Source organism: Nerophis ophidion, linkage group LG02, assembly GCF_033978795.1.
Source record: "Nerophis ophidion isolate RoL-2023_Sa linkage group LG02, RoL_Noph_v1.0, whole genome shotgun sequence".
In the NCBI taxonomy this organism is placed as follows: domain Eukaryota; kingdom Metazoa; phylum Chordata; class Actinopteri; order Syngnathiformes; family Syngnathidae; genus Nerophis; species Nerophis ophidion.
Window position 1 is genome coordinate 83407094 of NC_084612.1, and position 21757 is coordinate 83428850.

Below are 21757 nucleotides of genomic sequence, written 5' to 3' on the forward strand. Positions count from 1 at the left end.
TTTATATGTATGTATATGTGTATTTATGTATGTATGTATGTATGTATTCATGAATAGAAAAATGTATATATGTATATACATATGAATTTGTGTATATATATGTATGCATGTGTATACATATGTACGCATGTATGTGTGTATGTATATATGTATATATATATATATATATGTGTATATATATGTATGTACATATGTATGCATGTATGTATGTATTCATGTATACAAAAATGCATATATGTATGTGTGTATGTATGTATGTGTATATATGTATGTACATATGTATGTATGTACAATGTGTATATATATATATATACATTCTTATTTTTATATATAAAATGTATATATATTTATGTTTGTATATGTATATATATGTATATAAATATGTATGTATGTACAGTATATATGTATGTATGTATGTATGTATATATATATATATATATATATATATATATATATATATATATATATATATATATATATATAAACATTGTTCAACCTTAACCCCCCAAAAAACTAACAAAGCTGCACTTTAATACATAGTAGACTTAATTTTACACCTAACATTGAGGGCAAAAATATGTCGATAGGCTTTTAAAAAAATAGGGATGTAGTAAAAGCTGCAATATTTGAATCGCGATGTGACGAAGGAGGACTGTGTTGTGTACTTTTTCCACTTTTGACGTACACACTGTAAATGTGCACCTGTCCAATGTAAGATGCCATACATCTCACATGTGACGTAACAGTAAGGATTGTCACACTAACACCAGCAACACTAGCATAGCTATGTTAGCTGTATGCTAACATCACATTTTGACCTGCGGCATCAGGCTAGGTTAGCAAATAAAATACTAAAACTCTCATGTTTTAAGAAGGATAGTGGGCGGGGTTCCTGGCATATTTTTAAGACGTATAGAGAAGCCTTACTTTTTAGTTCAGATGAAGTCCGCTGGGATGGACTCCCATCTTATCCCTGACCCTGAGAAAATGGAAGAATGGATGGAGCAAAGTCTTATAATTGCCGGAAAGTCTGAAGCGTCCTTCAGAGGAGAGCCGTGTCTGTCATTTGGGTCCAGACTGCGGCGGCAGACATTTTTTTATTCCTGTTATTTTGGTTTGGATCAAAACTGGAAAGGTCTGACCGAGCAAGGTAGATGTGGGAAGACACCCTTAAGGAGTGCAGGCGCCACTTTGCACGCCACCCATGCAGTTGAGGCTTCTTCGGCCCTGAAGACTTTGTACTGTATGTGGAAGTCATTCGCAGTAGACATCGATAAAATATTCACATTTTGACGCATTTTTTTGTTGATATCAGCCCTTTTTTTCTTCTTCTTTTTTTCCAACAACAGAACTACATCTGCAGCTACAATAAATACACTTTTGATACAAGTATTTAGTATTTTAAAAGTAAACAATTAGTGAAATAGCCAGAAAATGAGTAGAGTGTGTGGACGTTGGAACGGTTCAAATCGGTTGAGAAATTTGGGATATGGAGAGGTTTGTATATTGCCCGTTCATTTTCAATGGGGGGAAATTCCTGGTAATTCCGGGTAATAAGGGGATTTTTTTTTTAAAACATACTGCTTTGAATGTCCAAGGTGAGTGGAGTCTGTGGTCGTTGGAACGGTTCAAAATCGGTTGAGAAATGTGGGATATGGAGAGTGTTTGTATATTGCCTGTTCATTTTCAATAAGGGGAAATTCCTGGTAATTCCGGGTAATCAGAGGATTTTTTTTTTGCAAACATACTGCTTTGAATGTCCAAGGTGAGTGGAGTCTGTGGACGTTGGAACGGTTCAAATCGGTTGAGAAATGTGGGATATGGAGAGGTTTGTATATTGCCCGTTCATTTTCAATGGGGGGAAATTCCTGGTAATTCCGGGTAATAAGGGGATTTTTTTTTTTAAACCTACTGCTTTGAATGTCCAAGGTGAGTGGAGTCTGTGGTCGTTGGAACGGTTCAAAATCAGTTGAGAAATGTGGGATATGGAGAGTGTTTGTATATTGCCCGTTCATTTTCAATAAGGGGAAATTCCTGGTAATTCCGGGTAATCAGAGGATTTTTTTTTTTGCAAACATACTGCCTTGAATGTCCAAGGTGAGTGGAGTCTGTGGTCGTTGGAACGGTTCAAATCGGTTGAGAAATGTGGGATATGGAGAGGTTTGTATATTGCCCGTTCATTTTCAATGGGGGGAAATTCCTGGTAATTGCGGGTAATCACGGAATTTTTTGTAAACATGCTGCCTTCAATGTCCAAGGTGAGTGGAGTCTGTGGACGTTGGAACGGTTCAAATCGGTTGAGAAATGTGGGATATGGAGATTGTTTGTATATTGCCTGTTCATTTTCAATGGGGGGAGATTCCTGGTAATTCCGGGTAATAAGGGGATTTTTTTTTTCAAACATACTGCCTTGAATGTCCAAGGTGAGTGGAGTCTGTAGATGTTGGAACGGTTCAAATCGGTTGAGAAATGTGGGATATGGAGAGTGTTTGTATATCGCCCATTCATTTTCAAATGGGAGAAATTCCTGGTAATTTCGGGTGATAAGGGGATTTTTTTGAAAACATACTGGCTTGAATGTCCAAGGTGAGTGGAGTCCGTGGATGTTGGAACGGTTCAAATCGGTTGAGAAATGTGGGATATGGAGAGGTTTGTATATTGCCCGTTCATTTTCAATGGGGGGAAATTCCTGGTAATTGCGGGTAATCATGGAATTTTTTGTAAACATGCTGCCTTCAATGTCCAAGGTGAGTGGAGTCTGTGGACGTTGGAACGGTTCAAATCGGTTGAGAAATGTGGGATATGGAGATTGTTTGTATATTGCCTGTTCATTTTCAATGGGGGGAAATTCCTGGTAATTCTGGGTAATCAGAGGATTTTTTTTTAAAACATACTGCCTTGAATGTCCAAGGTGAGTGGAGTCTGTAGATGTTGGAATGGTTCAAATCGGTTGAGAAATGTGGGATATGGAGAGGTTTGTATATTGCCCGTTCATTTTCAATGGGGGAAAATTCCTGGTAATTTCGGGTGATACGGGGATTTTTTTTTTTGAAAACATACTGCCTTGAATGTCCAAGGTGAGTAGAGTGTGTGGATGTTGGATCGGTTCAAATCGGATGAGAAATGTGGGATATGGAGAGGTTTGTATATTGCCCGTTCATTTTCAATGGGGGGAAATTCCTGGTAATTCCGGGTAATCATGGAATTTTTTGTAAACATGCTGCCTTGAATGTCCAAGGTGAGTGGAGTCGGTGGATGTTGGAACGGTTCAAATCGGATAAGAAATGTGGTATAAGAAGTCGATTGTTTATTCGTTCATTTATCGTCCAGGGGGAGAAAATTCCAGGAAAACCGAGAATTTCGGAAGAGAAGTGTGTGTGTGGATGGTTGAAAGGTTGGGGTTGGGTATAAAAATGGCAAAAAATGTTGGGCATTCTAGAACTTTGAATATGTCCATTCACTGGATTACGAATTTCCTGGAAATTTTAGGGTTTCGGGAAATCTAGAAACTTTTGAAAATATTGGTTCTAGCACATTTTTAGTAGATGATATGAATGTGTTGGAATTTTTGGAATCGGTTGAGAAATGTGGGATATGGAGAGTGTTTGTATATTGCCCATTCATTTTCAATGGGGGGAAATTCCTGGTAATTCCGGGTATTTAGAAGATTTTTGCTGTGTTGAATGTCCAAGGTGAGTGGAGTCTGTGGACGTTGGAACGGTTCAAATCGGTTGAGAAATGTGGGATATGGAGAGGTTTGTATATTGCCCGTTCATTTTCAAATGGGGGAAAATTCCTGGTAATTGCGGGTAATCATGGAATTTTTTGTAAACATGCTGCCTTGAATGTCCAAGGTGAGTGGAGTGTGTAGATGTTGGAACGGTTCAAATCGGTTGAGAAATGTGGGATATGGAGAGGTTTGTATATTGCCCGTTCATTTTCAATGGGGGGAAAATTCCTGGTAATTCCAGGTAATAAGGGGATTTTTTTTTAAAACATGCTGCCTTCAATGTCCAAGGTGAGTGGAGTCTGTAGATGTTGGAACGGTTCAAAATCGGTTGAGAAATGTGGGATATGGAGAGGTTTGTATATTGCCCGTTCATTTTCAAATGGGGGGAAATTCCTGGTAATTGCGGGTAATCATGGAATTTTTTGTAAACATGCTGCCTTGAATGTCCAAGGTGAGTGGAGTCTGTGGACGTTGGAACGGTTCAAATCGGTTGAGAAATGTGGGATATGGAGAGTGTTTGTATATTGCCCGTTCATTTTCAAATGGGGGGAAATTCCTGGTAATTCTGGGTAATCAGAGGATTTTTTTTGAAAACTCACTGCCTTGAATGTCCAAGGTGCGTGGAGTCTGTGGACGTTGGAACGGTTCAAATCGGTTGAGAAATGTGGGATATGGAGAGGTTTGTATATTGCCCGTTCATTTTCAATGGGGGGAAATTCCTGGTAATTCCGGGTAATAAGGGGATTTTTTTTTTTAAAACATACTGCTTTGAATGTCCAAGGTGAGTGGAGTGTGTGGACGTTGAAACGGTTCAAATCGGTTGAGAAATGTGGGATATGGAGAGGTTTGTATATTGCCCGTTCATTTTCAATGGGGGGAAATTCCTGGTAATTCCGGGTAATAAGGGGATTTTTTTTTTAAAACATACTGCTTTGAATGTCCAAGGTGAGTGGAGTCTGTGGTCGTTGGAACGGTTCAAAATCAGTTGAGAAATGTGGGATATGGAGAGTGTTTGTATATTGCCCGTTCATTTTCAATGGGGGGGAAATTCCTGGTAATTCCGGGTGATAAGGGGATTTTTTTTTTAAAACATACTGCCTTGAATGTCCAAGGTGAGTGGAGTCTGTGGACGTTGGAACGGTTCAAATCGGTTGAGAAATGTGGGATATGGAGATTGTTTGTATATTGCCTGTTCATTTTCAATGGAGGGGAAATTCCTGGTAATTCCGGGTAATAAGGGGATTTTTTTTAAAAACATACTGCCTTGAATGTCCAAGGTGAGTGGAGTCTGTGGACGTTGGAACGGTTCAAATCGGTTGAGAAATGTGGGATATGGAGAGGTTTGTATATTGCCTGTTCATTTTCAATGGAGGGGAAATTCCTGGTAATTCCGGGTAATAAGGGGATTTTTAAAAAAAAAACATACTGCCCTGAATGTCCAAGGTGAGTGGAGTCTGTAGATGTTGGAACGGTTCAAAATCGGTTGAGAAATGTGGGATATGGAGAGTGTTTGTATATTGCCCGTTCGTTTTGAATGGGGGGAAAATTCCTGGTAATTCCGGGTAATAAGGGGATTTTTAAAAAAAAACATACTGCCTTGAATGTCCAAGGTGAGTGGAGTCTGTAGATGTTGGAACGGTTCAAAATCGGTTAAGAAATGTGGGATATGGAGAGGTTTGTATATTGCCCGTTCATTTTCAAATGGGGGGAAATTCCTGGTAATTCCGGGTAATCAGAGGATTTTTTTTTTGCAAACATACTGCCTTGAATGTCCAAGGTGAGTGGAGTCTGTGGTCGTTGGAACGGTTCAAATCGGTTGAGAAATGTGGGATATGGAGAGGTTTGTATATTGCCTGTTCATTTTCAATGGGGGGAAATTCCTGGTAATTCCGGGTAATAAGGGGATTTTTTTTTAAAAACATACTGCCTTGAATGTGTAGGGTGAGTGGAGTCTGTAGATGCTGGAATGGTTCAAATCGGTTGAGAAATGTGGGATATGGAGAGGTTTGTATATTGCCCGTTCATTTTCAATGGGGGGAAAATTCCTGGTAATTCCGGGTAATAAGGGGATTTTTTTTGAAAACTCACTGCCTTGAATGTCCAAGGTGCGTGGAGTCTGTGGACGTTGGAACGGTTCAAATCGGTTGAGAAATGTGGGATATGGAGAGGTTTGTATATTGCCCGTTCATTTTCAATGGGGGGAAATTCCTGGTAATTCCGGGTAATAAGGGGATTTTTTTTTGAAAACATACTGCCTTGAATGTGTAGGGTGAGTGGAGTCTGTAGATGTTGGAATGGTTCAAATCGGTTGAGAAATGTGGGATATGGAGAGGTTTGTATATTGCCCGTTCATTTTCAATGGGGGGAAATTCCTGGTAATTCCGGGTAATCAGAGGATTTTTTTTTTTTGAAAACATACTGCCTTGAATGTCCAAGGTGAGTGGAGTCTGTGGATGTTGGAACGGTTCAAATCGGTTGAGAAATGTGGGATATGGAGAGGTTTGTATATTGCCCGTTCATTTTCAATGGGGGGAAATTCCTGGTAATCGCGGGTAATCATGGAACTTTTTGTAAACATGCTGCCTTGAATGTCCAAGGTGAGTGGAGTCTGTGGATGTTGGAACGGTTCAAATCGGTTGAGAAATGTGGGATATGGAGAGGTTTGTATATTGCCCGTTCATTTTCAATGGGGGGAAATTCCTGGTAATTCCGGGTAATCAGAGGATTTTTTTTTTAAACATACTGCCTTGAATGTCCAAGGTGAGTGGAGTCCGTGGACGTTGGAACGGTTCAAATCGGTTGAGAAATGTGGGATATGGAGATTGTTTGTATATTGCCCATTCATTTTCAATGGGTGGAAATTCCTGGTAATTCCGGGTAATAAGGGGATTTTTTTTTTTTAAACATACTGCCTTGAATGTCCAAGGTGAGTGGAGTCCGTGGACGTTGGAACGGTTCAAATCGGTTGAGAAATGTGGGATATGGAGAGGTTTGTGTATTGCCCGTTCATTTTCAATGGGGGGAAATTCCTGGTAATTCCGGGTAATCATGGAATTTTTTGTAAACATGCTGTCTTGAATGTCCAAGGTGAGTGGAGTCTGTGGACGTTGGAACGGTTCAAATCGGTTGAGAAATGTGGGCTATGGAGATTGTTTGTATATTGCCCATTCATTTTCAATGGGGGGAAATTCCTGGTAATTCTGGGTAATCAGAGGATTTTTTTTTAAACATACTGCCTTGAATGTCCAAGGTGAGTGGAGTCTGTGGACGTTGGAACGGTTCAAATCGGTTGAGAAATGTGGGATATGCAGAGGTTTGTATATTGCCCGTTCATTTTCAATGGGGGGAAATTCCTGGTAATTCCGGGTAATCAGAGGATTTTTTTTTTTGAAAACATACTGCCTTGAATGTCCAAGGTGAGTGGAGTCGGTGGATGTTGGAACGGTTCTAATCGGTTGAGAAATGTGGGATATGGAGAGGTTTGTATATTGCCCATTCATTTTCAATGGGGGGAAATTCCTGGTAATTCCGGGTAATCATGGAATTTTTTGTAAACATGCTGCCTTGAATGTCCAAGGTGAGTGGAGTCGGTGGATGTTGGAACGGTTCAAATCGGATAAGAAATGTGGTATAAGAAGTCGATTGTTTATTCGTTCATTTATCGTCAAGGGGGAGAAAATTCCAGGAAAACCGAGAATTTCGGAAGAGAAGTGTGTGTGTGGATGGTTGAAAGGTTGGGGTTGGGTATAAAAATGGAAAAAAAATGTTGGGCATTCTAGAACTTTGAATATGTCCATTCACTGGATTAGGAATTTCCTGGAATTTTTAGGGTTTCGGGAAATCTAGAAACTTTTGAAAATATTGGTTCTAGCACATTTTTACTAGATGATATGAATGTGTTGGAATTTTTGGAATCGGTTGAGAAATGTGGGATATGGAGAGTGTTTGTATATTGCCCGTTCATTTTCAATGGGGGGAAATTCCTGGTAATTCCGGGTATTTAGAAGATTTTTGCTGTGTTGAATATCCAAGGTGAGTGGAGTCTGTGGACGTTGGAACGGTTCAAATCGGTTGAGGAATGTGGGATAAGAAGTCGATTGTTTATTCGTTCGTTCATTGTCAAGGGGGAGAAAATATAATAATAATAAAAATATTATTATTGATAGTAAAAATAATAATAATAATCATAATAATAATAATAATCCTTAATAGATTATACTTTGGTGTAGACTTTATTACATGTTTGAATGTTTGGACATTCACACAATAATAATAATGATAATAATAATAATAATAATAATAATAATAATAATAATAAATCAAGGATTTTTTGTGTAAAATCTTATGTGTGAATTTCCCGACATTCACGCTAATAATAATAATAATAATAATAATAATAATAATAATACATAAATTATATTTTGGTGTAGAATCTTATATATGTTTGAATGTTTGGACATTCACACAACAATAATAATAATAATAATAATAACAATAAAACATTTTTTGTTGTAGAATCTTATTGTGTGACTCGACATTTATACAGTAATAATGATGATGATGATGATGATAATAATATTACTAAATATATTTGTTGTAGAACCTCAAAAGTGTGAATAATTGGACATTCACACAATAATAATAATAATAATAATAATAATAACAATATTATTGATAGTAAAAATAATAATCATCATCATAATAATAATAGTAATAATGATTAATAGATTATACTTTGGTGTAGAATTTATTGCATGTTTGAATGTTTGGACATTCACACAATAATAATAATAATAATAATAATAATAATAAATAGAGGATTTTTTGTGTAAAATCTTATGTGTGAATTTTCCGACATTCACACATATAATAATAATTAATAATAATAATAATGATAATAACAATAATAATAATAAATGATATGTTGGTGTAGAATCTTATATATGTTTGAATGTTCGGACATTCACACAATAATAATTATAATAATAATAATAACAACAATAAAACATTTTTTGGTGTAGAATCTTATTGTGTGAATCGACATTTATACAGTAATAAAGATGATGATAATAATAATATTACAAAATATATTTGTTGTAGAACCTCAAAAGTGTGAATAATTGAACATTCACACAATAATAATAATAACAATAATAATAATAATAATAATAATATTATTGATAGTAAAAATAATAATAATAATAATGATTAATATATTATACTTTGGTGTAGAATTTATTACATGTTTGAATGTTTTGGACATTCACAATAATATAATAATAATAATAATAAATAGAGGATTTTTTGTGTAAAATCATATGTGTGAATTTTCCGACATTCACACATATGATAATAATAATAATAATAATAATAATAATATTACTAAATATATTTGTTGTAGAACCTTAAAAGTGTGAATAATTGGACATTCACACTAATAATACTAACAATAGTAATAATAATAATAATAAAAATACACGATTTTTAGTGTAGAATCTTGCTTACTGTGTGAATGTTTGGACATTCCAGTTTTTGTCCTTCCTTCCTAGCGTCTCCCCGGTCTCATTTTGTGTGTTTAGGCCACTACTAATAATCGGCATCGACCCTAAAAACAACAACAACGAGTCCATCTCTAATATTTGATACTTGCTTATACTGACAAATGCACAGTTTTACACAGCAGTAATGTTCTATTGTTAATAGCTAGCTCTAGCTTGTCTGCTATTTTGTGCTCAGCTGTTATGTAACTGCTGGCTCCTGGTAGCTTGTAGCCTATATGTTTGACCTGACTAAAATGGAAACAAAAAATGGACATTTAGATGTTAACTTTGCACAGGAAAAAAAAAAAACGCTGCAGGACTGCTTGTATCGCACATGATATCGCACATGATATCGCACTTTTTATATGCAAACACATACAGACCTGTACTTGTTTTGTTTTGTTTTTGTGCTGATATCCGAGGTCTCACTTAATACATTCGGGAAGAGATTCATTCTTGGGTGAATCCTGCGTGAAAGGAAGACGTGGGCGGGTTAAGCATTCTGCAATGCAGTCTGCTGAAAATGACGGATAGTGCCAGTGTCCATGGCAACTGACGCTGCGGTCAAAGTTGGATTTACCACAAGACACATTTTAAGATGCTCATCACTCAACTGCAGTCTGGCGGCCAAAGTGGATAGTGCACCCCCCTCTCTTTTGTCACGTTACATGTGTCAGGTAAACCGTGACAAATGGAGCCATTCGACTCCCTTTCCTACTGTTCTCGATCACGGCCTCTACAAGTATCATTTCTGCTTCTGTGTGCAGGTTTCGCGCCCATAAGCGGCATGTGCAGCAAGTACAGAAGCTGCACCATCAACGAGGACACGGGACTTGGTCTGGCCTTCACCATCGCCCACGAGTCCGGACACAAGTGCGTACTCCAGCACGCCTGACAGCAACGTTTAAAAAAACAAAAAAAACAGAAAAAAAAACGTTTTTTTTTTGTTTTCGAGTGACAGAAATTGCGTGGGTAAACTGGAAGCAGATGAAACGTCCCATTCCGCTACGGGGCCTCAAACGTCACACGGAGAGACACAAAACGCGCCGTGACCCGCCGAGGTTACGTCAGCGCCGTTTGAGCGCATCGCCCGAGGAGACGCGGCGCTCTGTTTCCATTGAGATAGGAACCCTGATTCTTTCGATTGACGTTTGTTTTGTTTCCTTTTCACGGTTAAACTCCTGAGTCTGCCTGGCACACTCCCAACATCAACTCTGAAGATGTGGGTTTTTTTTTTTTTTCTGAAGTGTCAAGAAGTCTTGATAGCGATGACATTTGGCTGCAAGAGCATGTTGGCTCCGGCTGACACCAGCGTGACAAACTTCTTCCTAGCCCCTTCCTGCTCCGCCAATGATCAGAACATAATGTCAAATCTTGAAAGGCAGTGGTTCTGGGTTCCAATCCAGGTCGCAACCTAGATACGAATGCTTAGAAATGGTTTAAAGAAGTTGAAATTGTATGCTTTAAATGGTTGTTACAGTTGTACAGTTGGTACAAAATGCGGCTGCTAGACTTTTGACAAGAACAAGAAAGTTTGATCACATTACGCCTGTACTGTATATACCTTTATATACATATATACATACATATATACCTATACTGTATATACCTTTATATACATATACACATACATATATACCTATACTGTATATACCTTTATATACATATATACATACATATATACCTATACTGTATATACCTTTATATACATATATACATACATATATACTTATACTGTATATACCTTTATATACATATATACATACATATATACCTATAATGTATATACCTTTATATACATATATACATACATATATACCTATACTGTATATACCTTTATATACATACATATATACCTATACTGTATATACCTTTATATACATATATACATACATATATACCTATACTGTATATACCTTTATATACATATATATATACATATATACCGATACTGTATATACCTTTATATACATACATATATGCCTATACTATATATACTTTTATATACATATATACATACATATATACTTATACTGTATATACCTTTATATACATATATACATACATATATACCTATACTGTATATACCTTTATATACGTATATACATACATATATACCTATACTGTATATACCTTTATATACATATATACATACATATATACCTATACTGTATATACCTTTATATACATACATATATACCTATACTGTGTATATCTTTATATACATACATATATACCTATACTGTATATACCTTTATATACATATATACATACATATATACCGATACTGTATATACCTTTATATACATACATATATGCCTATACTGTATATACCTTTATATACATATATACATACATATATACTTATACTGTATATACCTTTATATACATATATACATACATATATACCTATACTGTATATACCTTTATATACATATATACATACATATATACCTATACTGTATATACCTTTATATACATATATACATACATATATACCTATACTGTATATACCTTTATATACATACATATATACCTATACTGTGTATATCTTTATATACATACATATATACCTATACTGTATATACCTTTATATACATATATACATACATATATACCTATACTGTATATACCTTTATATACATATATACATACATCTATACCTATACTGTATATACCTTTATATACATATATACATACATATATACCTATACTGTATATACCTTTATATACATATATACATACATATATACCTATACTGTATATACCTTTATATACATATATATACATACATATATACCTATACTGGATATACCTTTATATACATATATACATACATATATACCTATACTGTATATACCTTTATATACATATATACATACATATATACCTGTACTGGCTCACCTGCACTGGCTTCCTGTGCACTTAAGATGTGACTTTAAGGTTTTACTACTTACGTATAAAATACTACACGGTCTAGCTTCATCCTATCTTGCCGATTGTATTGTACCATATGTCCCGGCAAGAAATCTGCCTTCAAAAGACTCCGGCTTATTAGTGATTCCTAGAGCCCAAAAAAAGTCTGCGGGCTATAGAGCGTTTTCCGTTCGGGCTCCAGTACTCTGGAATGCCCTCCCGGTAACAGTTCGAGATGCCACCTCAGTAGAAGCATTTAAGTCTCACCTTAAAACTCATCTGTATACTCTAGCCTTTAAATAGACCTCCTTTTTAGACCAGTTGATCTGCCGCTTCTTTTCTTTCTCCTATGTCCCCCCCTCCCTTGTGGTTCGATGACCATGGATGAAGTACTGGCTGTCCAGAGTCGAGACCCAGGATGGACCGCTCGCCTGTGTATGGGTTGGGGACATCTCTACGCTGCTGACTCGCCTCCGCTTGAGATGGTCTCCTGTGGACGGGACTCTCGCTGCTGTCTTGGATCCGCTTGAACTGAAATCTCGCGGCTGTGTTGGAGCCACTATGGATTGAAATTTCACAGTATCATGTTAGACCCGCTCGACATCCATTGCTTTCGGTCCCCTAGAGGGGGGGGGTTGCCCACATCTGAGGTCCTCTCCAAGGTTTCTCATAGTCAGCATTGTCACTGGCGTTCCACTGGATGTGAATTCTCCCTGCCCACTGGGTGTGAGTTTTCCTTGCCCTTTTGTGGGTTCTTCCGAGGATGTTGTAGTCGTAATGATTTGTGTAGTCCTTTGAGACATTTGTGATTTGGGGCTATATAAATAAACATTGATTGATTGATTGATATATATATATATATATATATATATATATATATATATATATATATATATATATATATATATACAATGGCAATTTATATTAGCATCAAGCTAGCGCATTTTTTTTTGTTTTTCGGAAAAGTGGAGCCTTACTTTACTTACTTTGGAGCGCCGGTTTCTTTGTCGGCATTGAAAATTGCAACGTTGCCGAGAGTTAGCTTGTCCGAGTCCGCTCTCAGTGCTGCTGGAGTGATCGGCAAGTGCGAAGTTGGCGTGACGTCAAGTACCGTAACATAGGAGTATTCGGTCGGTGTCAAAAAAAGCACCCATCCTTAAGACCAAGTATGGCATCCGTGTATGTACGATACTGTAGCGATTATATCGATTTTTGGGGTTTTTTTCATCATGAAAATATATATTTTTTACCGTTTTTGTTTACAAACTCAGGACATAAATCTGTGGACATAGGAAGATAAAATCAAATGATTATCCACAAGCCACTTTATATATATATATATATATATATATATATATATATATATATATATATATATATATATATATATATATATATATATATATATATATTAGGTCAGGAAAAATCACAAAGGCTATATCATCCCTACAAGCCTGTTTAGCAGGTTTCCCTGCTCGTCAGGGGATTTTGCCATAAAATCGGTATTGAAATCTGGAGTACATGTGTATATATATGGCCCTGCAATGAGGTGGCGACTTGTCCAGGGTGTACCCCGCCTTCCGCCCGATTGTAGCTGAGATAGGCTCCAATGACCCTAAAAGGGAATAAGCAGTATAAACTGGATGGATATATATATTATTTATATTAGGTCCGGAAAAATCACTAAGGCTATATTGTGAATTTTATTTATATAGCGCTTTTTCTCTAGTGACTCAAAGCGCTTTACATAGTGAAACCCAATATCTAAGTTACATTCAAACCAGTGTGGGTGGCACTGGGAGCAGGTGGGTAAAGTGTCTTGCCCAAGGACACAACGGCAGTGGCTAGGATGGCAGAAGCGGGAATCGAACCTGCAACCCTCAAGTTGCTGGCACGGCCACTCTACCAACCGAGCTATTCCGCCCCTACAAGCCCGTTTAGCAGGTTTCCCTGCTCGTCAGGGGATTTTGCCATAAAATCGGTATTGAAATCTGGAGTACATGTGTATATATATGGCCCTGCGATGAGTTGGCGACTTGTCCAGGGTGTACCCCGCCTTCCGCCCAATTGTAGCTGAGATAGGCTCCAACGCCCCCCGCGACCCCGAAGGGAATAAGCGGTAGAAAATGGATGAATATATGTATGTGTATATATATATATGTATGTATATATGTATATATATATATATATATATATATATATATGTATGTATGTATATATATATATGTATATATATATATATATATGTATGTATGTATATATATATATATATATATATATATATATATATATATATATATATATATATATATATATATATATATATATATATATATACATTAGAGCAGGGGTCGGGAACCTTTTTGGCTGAGAGAGCCATGAAAGCCAAATATTTCAAAAAGGTATTTCCGTGAGAGCCATATTATATTTTGGTATTACTTTGATATAGGGAACATATTCACCATTAATCAGTTGCTTATTAACATGCAAACTTGTAACATATTGGCCCTTAATTAGTCATTTTTAAGTACTTATTAATGCCTTTTTTAGAAGCAGTAAGCCATTAACTAAGAGTCTTCCCTCAATAACCTCAGAATTATTGCCTACTAGTACCCCTAACCCTTATATAGTCCCCTAGTGTCCAAATAACTCTTAAGTCTCTGTTACTTAGAATATTTTAGAGTATAATAAGTCCCTTATTCTTTTTAATAACATTGTTATTCTGAAGCTAACAAATAATCAATAAAATACTTCTTACCATAAATGCGACTTCTTGGATCGATGGAATAAAAAGCATGAGAATGTTTTTAATTTTGAACGTTATTTTTAACCCGGTGATTACAGTTATGAGACCGTGACTCAGTCCTGCACACCTTTGGTCCAAAGACGAAGTCCATGCATTGTGTTCTTGTATTTCTTTCGCTCCAGTTTCGGGATGATCCACGACGGCGAGGGGAACCCGTGCCGCAAAACCGAGGGCAACATCATGTCCCCGACTCTTGCAGGAAACAACGGGGTGTTCTCCTGGTCCACCTGCAGCCGGCAGTACCTCAGTCGCTTCCTGGGGTAAGAACCTCGTCTTCGTCCTTTGGCATCTGGATCAGAGATGTCCCGATCCTGATCACGGATCAGCTATCGATATTTGCCTTTTTTTAAAACCTGGATCGGCTAAAAAGCGGACACACCCAGACCATCTTTACTGTGTCCCGGGGTTGTTTTAGCGTGGCTAATGTCCATCCGCAGTGTGGAGCCGCTTCTATTACTAATCCTTGCCTCCATGGCGGCAACATTCCTGACAAGTAGCATTATCACTGGAGGACGATGAATAGGTAAACATGCACAACACAGAAGAAGACATGCTAACCATGAGGCTAGAGCTCTTGAATGTAAACAAGAATAAGCGGATTGATACAAATATCGATAAAAGCGATACCAAGTAGGGATCGTTCTCATTTGAACCGATTCTGTACCAATTCCCGGTACATGGAAATAGACTTAATAATAATAGCAGACACACCCAGACCATCTTTACTGTGTCCCGGGGTTGTGTCAGCGTGACTAATGTCCATCCGCAGTGTGGAGCCGCTTCTATTACTAATCCTTACCTCCATGGCGGCAATATTTCTGACAAGTAACATTATCACTGGAGGACGATGAATAGGTAAACATGCACAACACAGAAGAAGACCACGAGGCTAGAGCTCTTGAATGTAAACAAGGGTAAGCGGATTGATACAAATATCGATCATAGCGATACCAAGTAGGGATCGTTCTCATTCGAACTGTTTCCGTACCAATTCCCGGTACATGGAAATAGACTTAATAATAATAACAATAATAGATTTTATTTGTAAAAAGCACTTTACATTGAGTAAACAACCTCAAAGTGCTACAGTGTATTAAACAAAAATTAAAATAAAACGACAATAAAAATAAATACAAATAAAAACTAGAACAGCCTAATAGCTAGTACAAGTAGGCATATATCTAAAACATTGTTTATTTAAATAAAGGGTTTTTAAGCCTTTTTTAAAAGCGTCCACAGTCTGATGTGCCCTCAGGTGGTCAGGGAGAGCGTTCCACAGACTGTGAGCGGCGGAGCAGAAAGCCCGGTCTCCCATTCTTCGTAGTTTTGTCCTCGGAGGTTGGAGGAGGTGTCATGTGAAAGATTTGGGGGTGAGGTAGAGGGGGGGGGGGCATTTCCATGGAGCTAATGGTGCATATTTTCTGTACTTTTGTGTGTGTTAATAATTACTATTCTTTTTTTATTATTAAAAACTCATTTTTTTTATTGCAAAATTTAAAAAATTAGCTGATTATGATAACTGCTGTCCAGTTGTTGTATTTTGTTTTACTATCATATTAACATTTTCAATTGTAGTTGCAAGTCCAAGACGCAAGATGGCGGCAGTGCACAGTTTACCGTGTGTTTTTGTTGTTGTTGTTGCGCCCTAAAAAGTGTTAATGCCGTAAGTTTTGTACTTATTACGCACCAGCTGTTGGATTGTAACCTGAATTTTAGCTGCAGTATCAACGAATTTGGATCCGTTGAAATCGCCGTGTAAAATCGCTAATGCTAATCAGTAGCTTGTCTATAGCAACTGCAATTTATATTAGCATCAAGCTAGCGCAATTTTTTTTTTAAAAAGTGGAGTCTTTACTTACTTTGTCGGCATCGAAAATAGCAACTTTGCAGATAGTTAGCTTGTGTGAGTCCGCTCTCAGTGCTGCTGGAGTGACCGGCAGTATTCGGTCTGTGTCAAAAAAAAGTACCCACCTGTAAGACCAAGTATGGTATCAGTGTACGGTCGATACTGTTGCGATCAAATCGATATTTTTTGATTTCATCATGAAAATATGATTTTTTTCCGTTTTTTGTTTACAAACTCAGGACATAAATCCGTGGACATAGGAAGAAAAAAACAAATGATTATTCACGAGCCACTTTATTGTGCTTAAATATCGCATGTATCATTCAATACCACGAATTGGTATTGATTTTTAGTCGATACCAGCAAATTCAAAAAATAACAAAACAAGCTTTATTTTTTTAGCTTATTTTAGACTTTTGAGTTACTGACTTGAGACGGATGGACGTCACCAGTTCTGATGCACGTTTGTGTCCACCAGGACCACGCAGGCGTCCTGTCTGGTGGACGAGCCCAAGCAGATCGGCCAGTACAAATTTCCCGAGAAACTTCCCGGGCAGCTTTACGACGCCGACACCCAGTGCAAGTGGCAGTTCGGAGCCAAGGCCGCCCTGTGCCGCCTGGACTTTGTCAAGGTAGGACGCCAATTTATTTCTATTCTCCTTGGAAGTTTTCTAATCAAGTAGTCAAACGAAACGGTCTTTTTTGGGGGTTTTATTCGAGAAACTGGAGCATCTAAGAAGGCACATTCATAGCAAGTGTGAAAAAAAACATTTAAACAGACAAGAAGCAAGGAATCATGCAGAGACAGAGTTCAATTTTGCTCATGAGGAGAACGCATGGAGCTGCACACTTAGTCCTCGCCCTACGCTCTAAGGTTCAGCTCCCGCGTCCCTTTATTTATTCAGGAGTTCCCCAGTCAACATCACTGAAGCCGCCTCTAAAAGATGTGGTCACATATATTCTGCAAAGCAGCTCCAGTACACACAAATTTGTGACGGAATGTGCTGGGCCTTGTGATTTCGCCTTATCTCTGCTTTGTCTATGTGCTGTCATCTTATCTGCCTTGAGGTCCTTGAAGTCCTTGGCTGTTAGCTAACTAAAACAAAGGTAACATCTGTGGCTGGGTCCACCCCTCGGACAAGAAGTTTTGTCCTTGCACAGATAGAAAAAGTACAGCTTGAGCCTAATAGCTAATAACTATAGCTGATGACATCTATTAAACAGACAAGAAGCAAAGAATCATGCTGAAACAGAGTTCAATTTAGTTCATGAGGAGAACGCATAGAGCTGCACACTTAGTCACAGTCTCGCCCTACGCTCTAAGGTTCAGCTCCCGTGTCCCTCTATTTATTCAGAAGTTCCATAGTCAACATTACTGAGGCCGCCTCTAAAAAGAGTGGTCACATATATTATGCAAAGCAGCTCCAGTACGTACAAATTTGTGACGGAATGTGCTAGGGTCCTTGTGATTTCGCCTTGTCTCTGTTTCATCTGCGTACTGTCGTCTTATCTGCGTTGAGGTCCTGAAGTCCTTGGCTATTACCTGGATAAAACAAAGATACAATCTGACAAGAAGTTTTGTCCTTGCACAGATAGAAAAAGTACAGCTTGAGCCTAATAGCTAATAACTATAGCTGATGACATCTATTAAACAGACAAGAAGCAAGGAATCATGCAGAGACAGGGTGCAATTTAGCTCATGAGGAGAACGCATGGCGCTGCACACTTAGTCACAGTCTCGCCCTACGCTCTATTTATTCGGGAGTTCCCCAGTCAACATCACTGAGGCCGCCTCTAAAAGGAGTGGTCACATATATTATGCAAAGCAGCTCCAGTACGCACAATACCTCACGGAATGTGCTGGGCCTTGTGATTTCCTTGTCTCTGCTTCGTCTGTGTGCTGTCGTCTTACCTGCGTTTTTTGATTGATTGAAACTTTTAGTAGTAGATAGTACAGTACATATTCCGTACAATTGACCACTAAATGGTAACACCCGAATAAGTTTTTCAACTTGTTTAAGTCGGGGTCCACGTTAATCAATTCATGGTAAAGGTCCTTGAAGTCCTTGGCTGTTAGCTAACTAAAACAAAGGTAACATCTGCGGCTGAGGCCACCCCTCAGACAATAAATGTTGTCCTTGCACAGATAGAAAAAGTACAGCTTGAACATAATAGCTAATAACTATAGCTGATGACATCCATTAAACAGACAAGAAGCAAGGAATCATGCAGAGACAGGGTGCAGTTTAGCTCATGAGGAGAACGCATGGAGCTGCAATCTTAGTCACAGTCTCGCCCTACGCTCTAAGGTTCAGCTCCCGCGTCCCTCTATTTATTCAGGAGTTCCCCGGTCAACATCACTGAGGCCGCCTCTAAAAAGAGTGGTCACATATATTATGCAAAGCAGCTCCAGTACGTACAAATTTGTGACGGAATGTGCTGGGGTCCTTGTGATTTCGCCTTGTCTCTGTTTCATCTGCGTACTGTCGTCTTATCTGCGTTGAGGTCCTGAAGTCCTTGGCTATTACCTGGATAAAACAAAGATACAATCTGACAAGAAGTTTTGTCCTTGCACAGATAGAAAAAGTACAGCTTGAGCCTAATAGCTAATAACTATAGCTGATGACATCTATTAAACAGACAAGAAGCAAGGAATCATGCAAAGACAGGGTGCAATTTAGCTCATGAGGAGAACGCATGGCGCTGCACACTTAGTCACAGTCTCGCCCTACGCTCTATTTATTCGGGAGTTCCCCAGTCAACATCACTGAGGCCGCCTCTAAAAGGAGTGGTCACATATATTATGCAAAGCAGCTCCAGTACGCACAATACCTCACGGAATGTGCTGGGCCTTGTGATTTCCTTGTCTCTGCTTCGTCTGTGTGCTGTCGTCTTACCTGCGTTTTTTGATTGATTGAAACTTTTAGTAGTAGATAGTACAGTACATATTCCGTACAATTGACCACTAAATGGTAACACCCGAATAAGTTTTTCAACTTGTTTAAGTCGGGGTCCACGTTAATCAATTCATGGTAAAGGTCCTTGAAGTCCTTGGCTGTTAGCTGGCTAAAACAAAGGTAACATCTGCGGCTGAGGCCACCCCTCAGACAAGAAATTTTGTCCTTGCACAGATAGAAAAAGTACAGCTTGAGCATAATAGCTAATAACTATAGCTGATGACATCTATTAAACAGACAAGAAGCAAAGAATCATGCAGAGACAGGGTGCAATTTAGCTCATGAGGAGAACGCATGGAGCTGCACACTTAGTCACAGTCTCGCCCTACGCTCTAAAGTTCAGCTCCCGCGTCCCTCTATTTATTCAGGAGTTCCCCGGTCAACATCACTGAGGCCGCCTCTATAAAGAGTGGTGACATATCTTATGTAAAGCAACTCCAGTACGCACAAATTTGTGACGGAATGTGCTGGGGTCCTTGTGATTTCGCTTTGTCTCTGCTTCATCTGCGTACTGTCGTCGTATCTGCGTTGAGGTCCTGAAGTTCTCGGCTATTACCTGGCTAAAACAAAGATAAAATATGCGGCTGAGGCCACCCCCTCAGACAAGAAGTTTTGTCCTTGCACAGATAGAAAAAGTACAGCTTGAGCATAATAGCTAATAACCATAGCAACAGACTTTAAGCATACTAAAGTTGTGTGATAATATACATACATGATTATTCTAACAACAGAACACTAATCCCAGGTTTTGGATGTTTTCTAGAGATCTTTACGGGCGGAAAAACGTGTGCTCCTATTAGCTGGGTTGTTAGCCGCCTCATATTTGCCGTTTTTTACTAATTAGAATGCATGTAACAAAGAAAAAACATGTTTTCTTGTCATATGTGAGGATTGTGAATGAGAGGCCCGATTTCCTTTTTAAAAGCAGGTTTTTACACACTCGACCTGGTGAGGACTTCAGAGTCCGTCGACACACACACACACACACACACACACACACACACACACACACACACACACACACACACACACACACACACACACACACACACACACACACCAACCCTCATCCTAGTCAAGCCCCCTGCGGGCTGGATGAGGTCTTTATGTTAGTCGGTATTCACGGTTGTCCATTCAAATGGAAATGGGGTTTGAAAGGCGACGACATCATTCTAAGAACCGCGAGGAAAATCCTCTTTCTGACTCGTCCGTTTCTGTTTTGCACCAACAAAAGAAGTTGACCCAAAAACGAATAAATATGTTTATTTAGTGTCAGTGTTAACGATGAATATGGTTGCTGGTGAAAGATAAGATCTGCTGATGCGTGTTTGACACAAGAGTTAGCCACCAAAACTGTTTTATTTACAGGTCAAATCTTTATTAGACGCCAGTATAAACAAGCACAGGCTCCAATGTGGCCCCAATGTGGCCCCAATGTGGCCCTAATGTGGCCCCATTATGGCCCCAATGTGGCTCTAATGTGGCCCAAATGTGGCTCCAATGTGGCCCCAATGTGACTCTAATCTGACCCCAATGTGGCCCCAACGTGGCCCCAACCTGGCTCTAATATGGCCCCAATGTGGCTCCAACATGGCTCCAATGTGGCTCCAATGTGGCCCCAATGTGGCCCCAATGTGGCTCCAATGTGGCCCCAATGTGGCTCCAATGTGGCTCCAATGTGGCCCTAATGTGGCCCCAATGTGGCCCCAACGTGGCCCCAACGTGGCCTCAACGTGGCCCCAACGTGGCCCCAACGTGGCCCCAACGTGGCCCCAATGTGGCTCCAACATGGCTCCAATGTGGCCCCAATGTGACTCTAATGTGGCCCCAATGTGGCTCTAATGTGGCTCCAATGTGGCTCCAATGTGCCTCCAACGTGGCTCCAACGTGGCCCCAATGTGGCTCCAATGTGCCCCCAATGTGGCCCCAATGTGGCTCTAATGTGGCCCCAATGTGACTCCA

The 21757-nt window shown here is 38.8% G+C and overlaps 1 protein-coding gene across 1 annotated transcript in view; it reads left to right on the forward strand.

The window, feature by feature from the left end:
• LOC133548270 (A disintegrin and metalloproteinase with thrombospondin motifs 18-like) overlaps positions 1-21757 on the forward strand; it is a 199595-nt gene that overhangs the window by 53273 nt on the left and 124565 nt on the right. The window contains exons 8-10 of the mRNA XM_061893586.1: positions 10038-10143; positions 15115-15252; positions 17317-17470. Of these exons, the coding sequence (XP_061749570.1) occupies positions 10038-10143; positions 15115-15252; positions 17317-17470 (398 nt within the window). The remainder of the gene's footprint in view (positions 1-10037; positions 10144-15114; positions 15253-17316; positions 17471-21757) is intronic.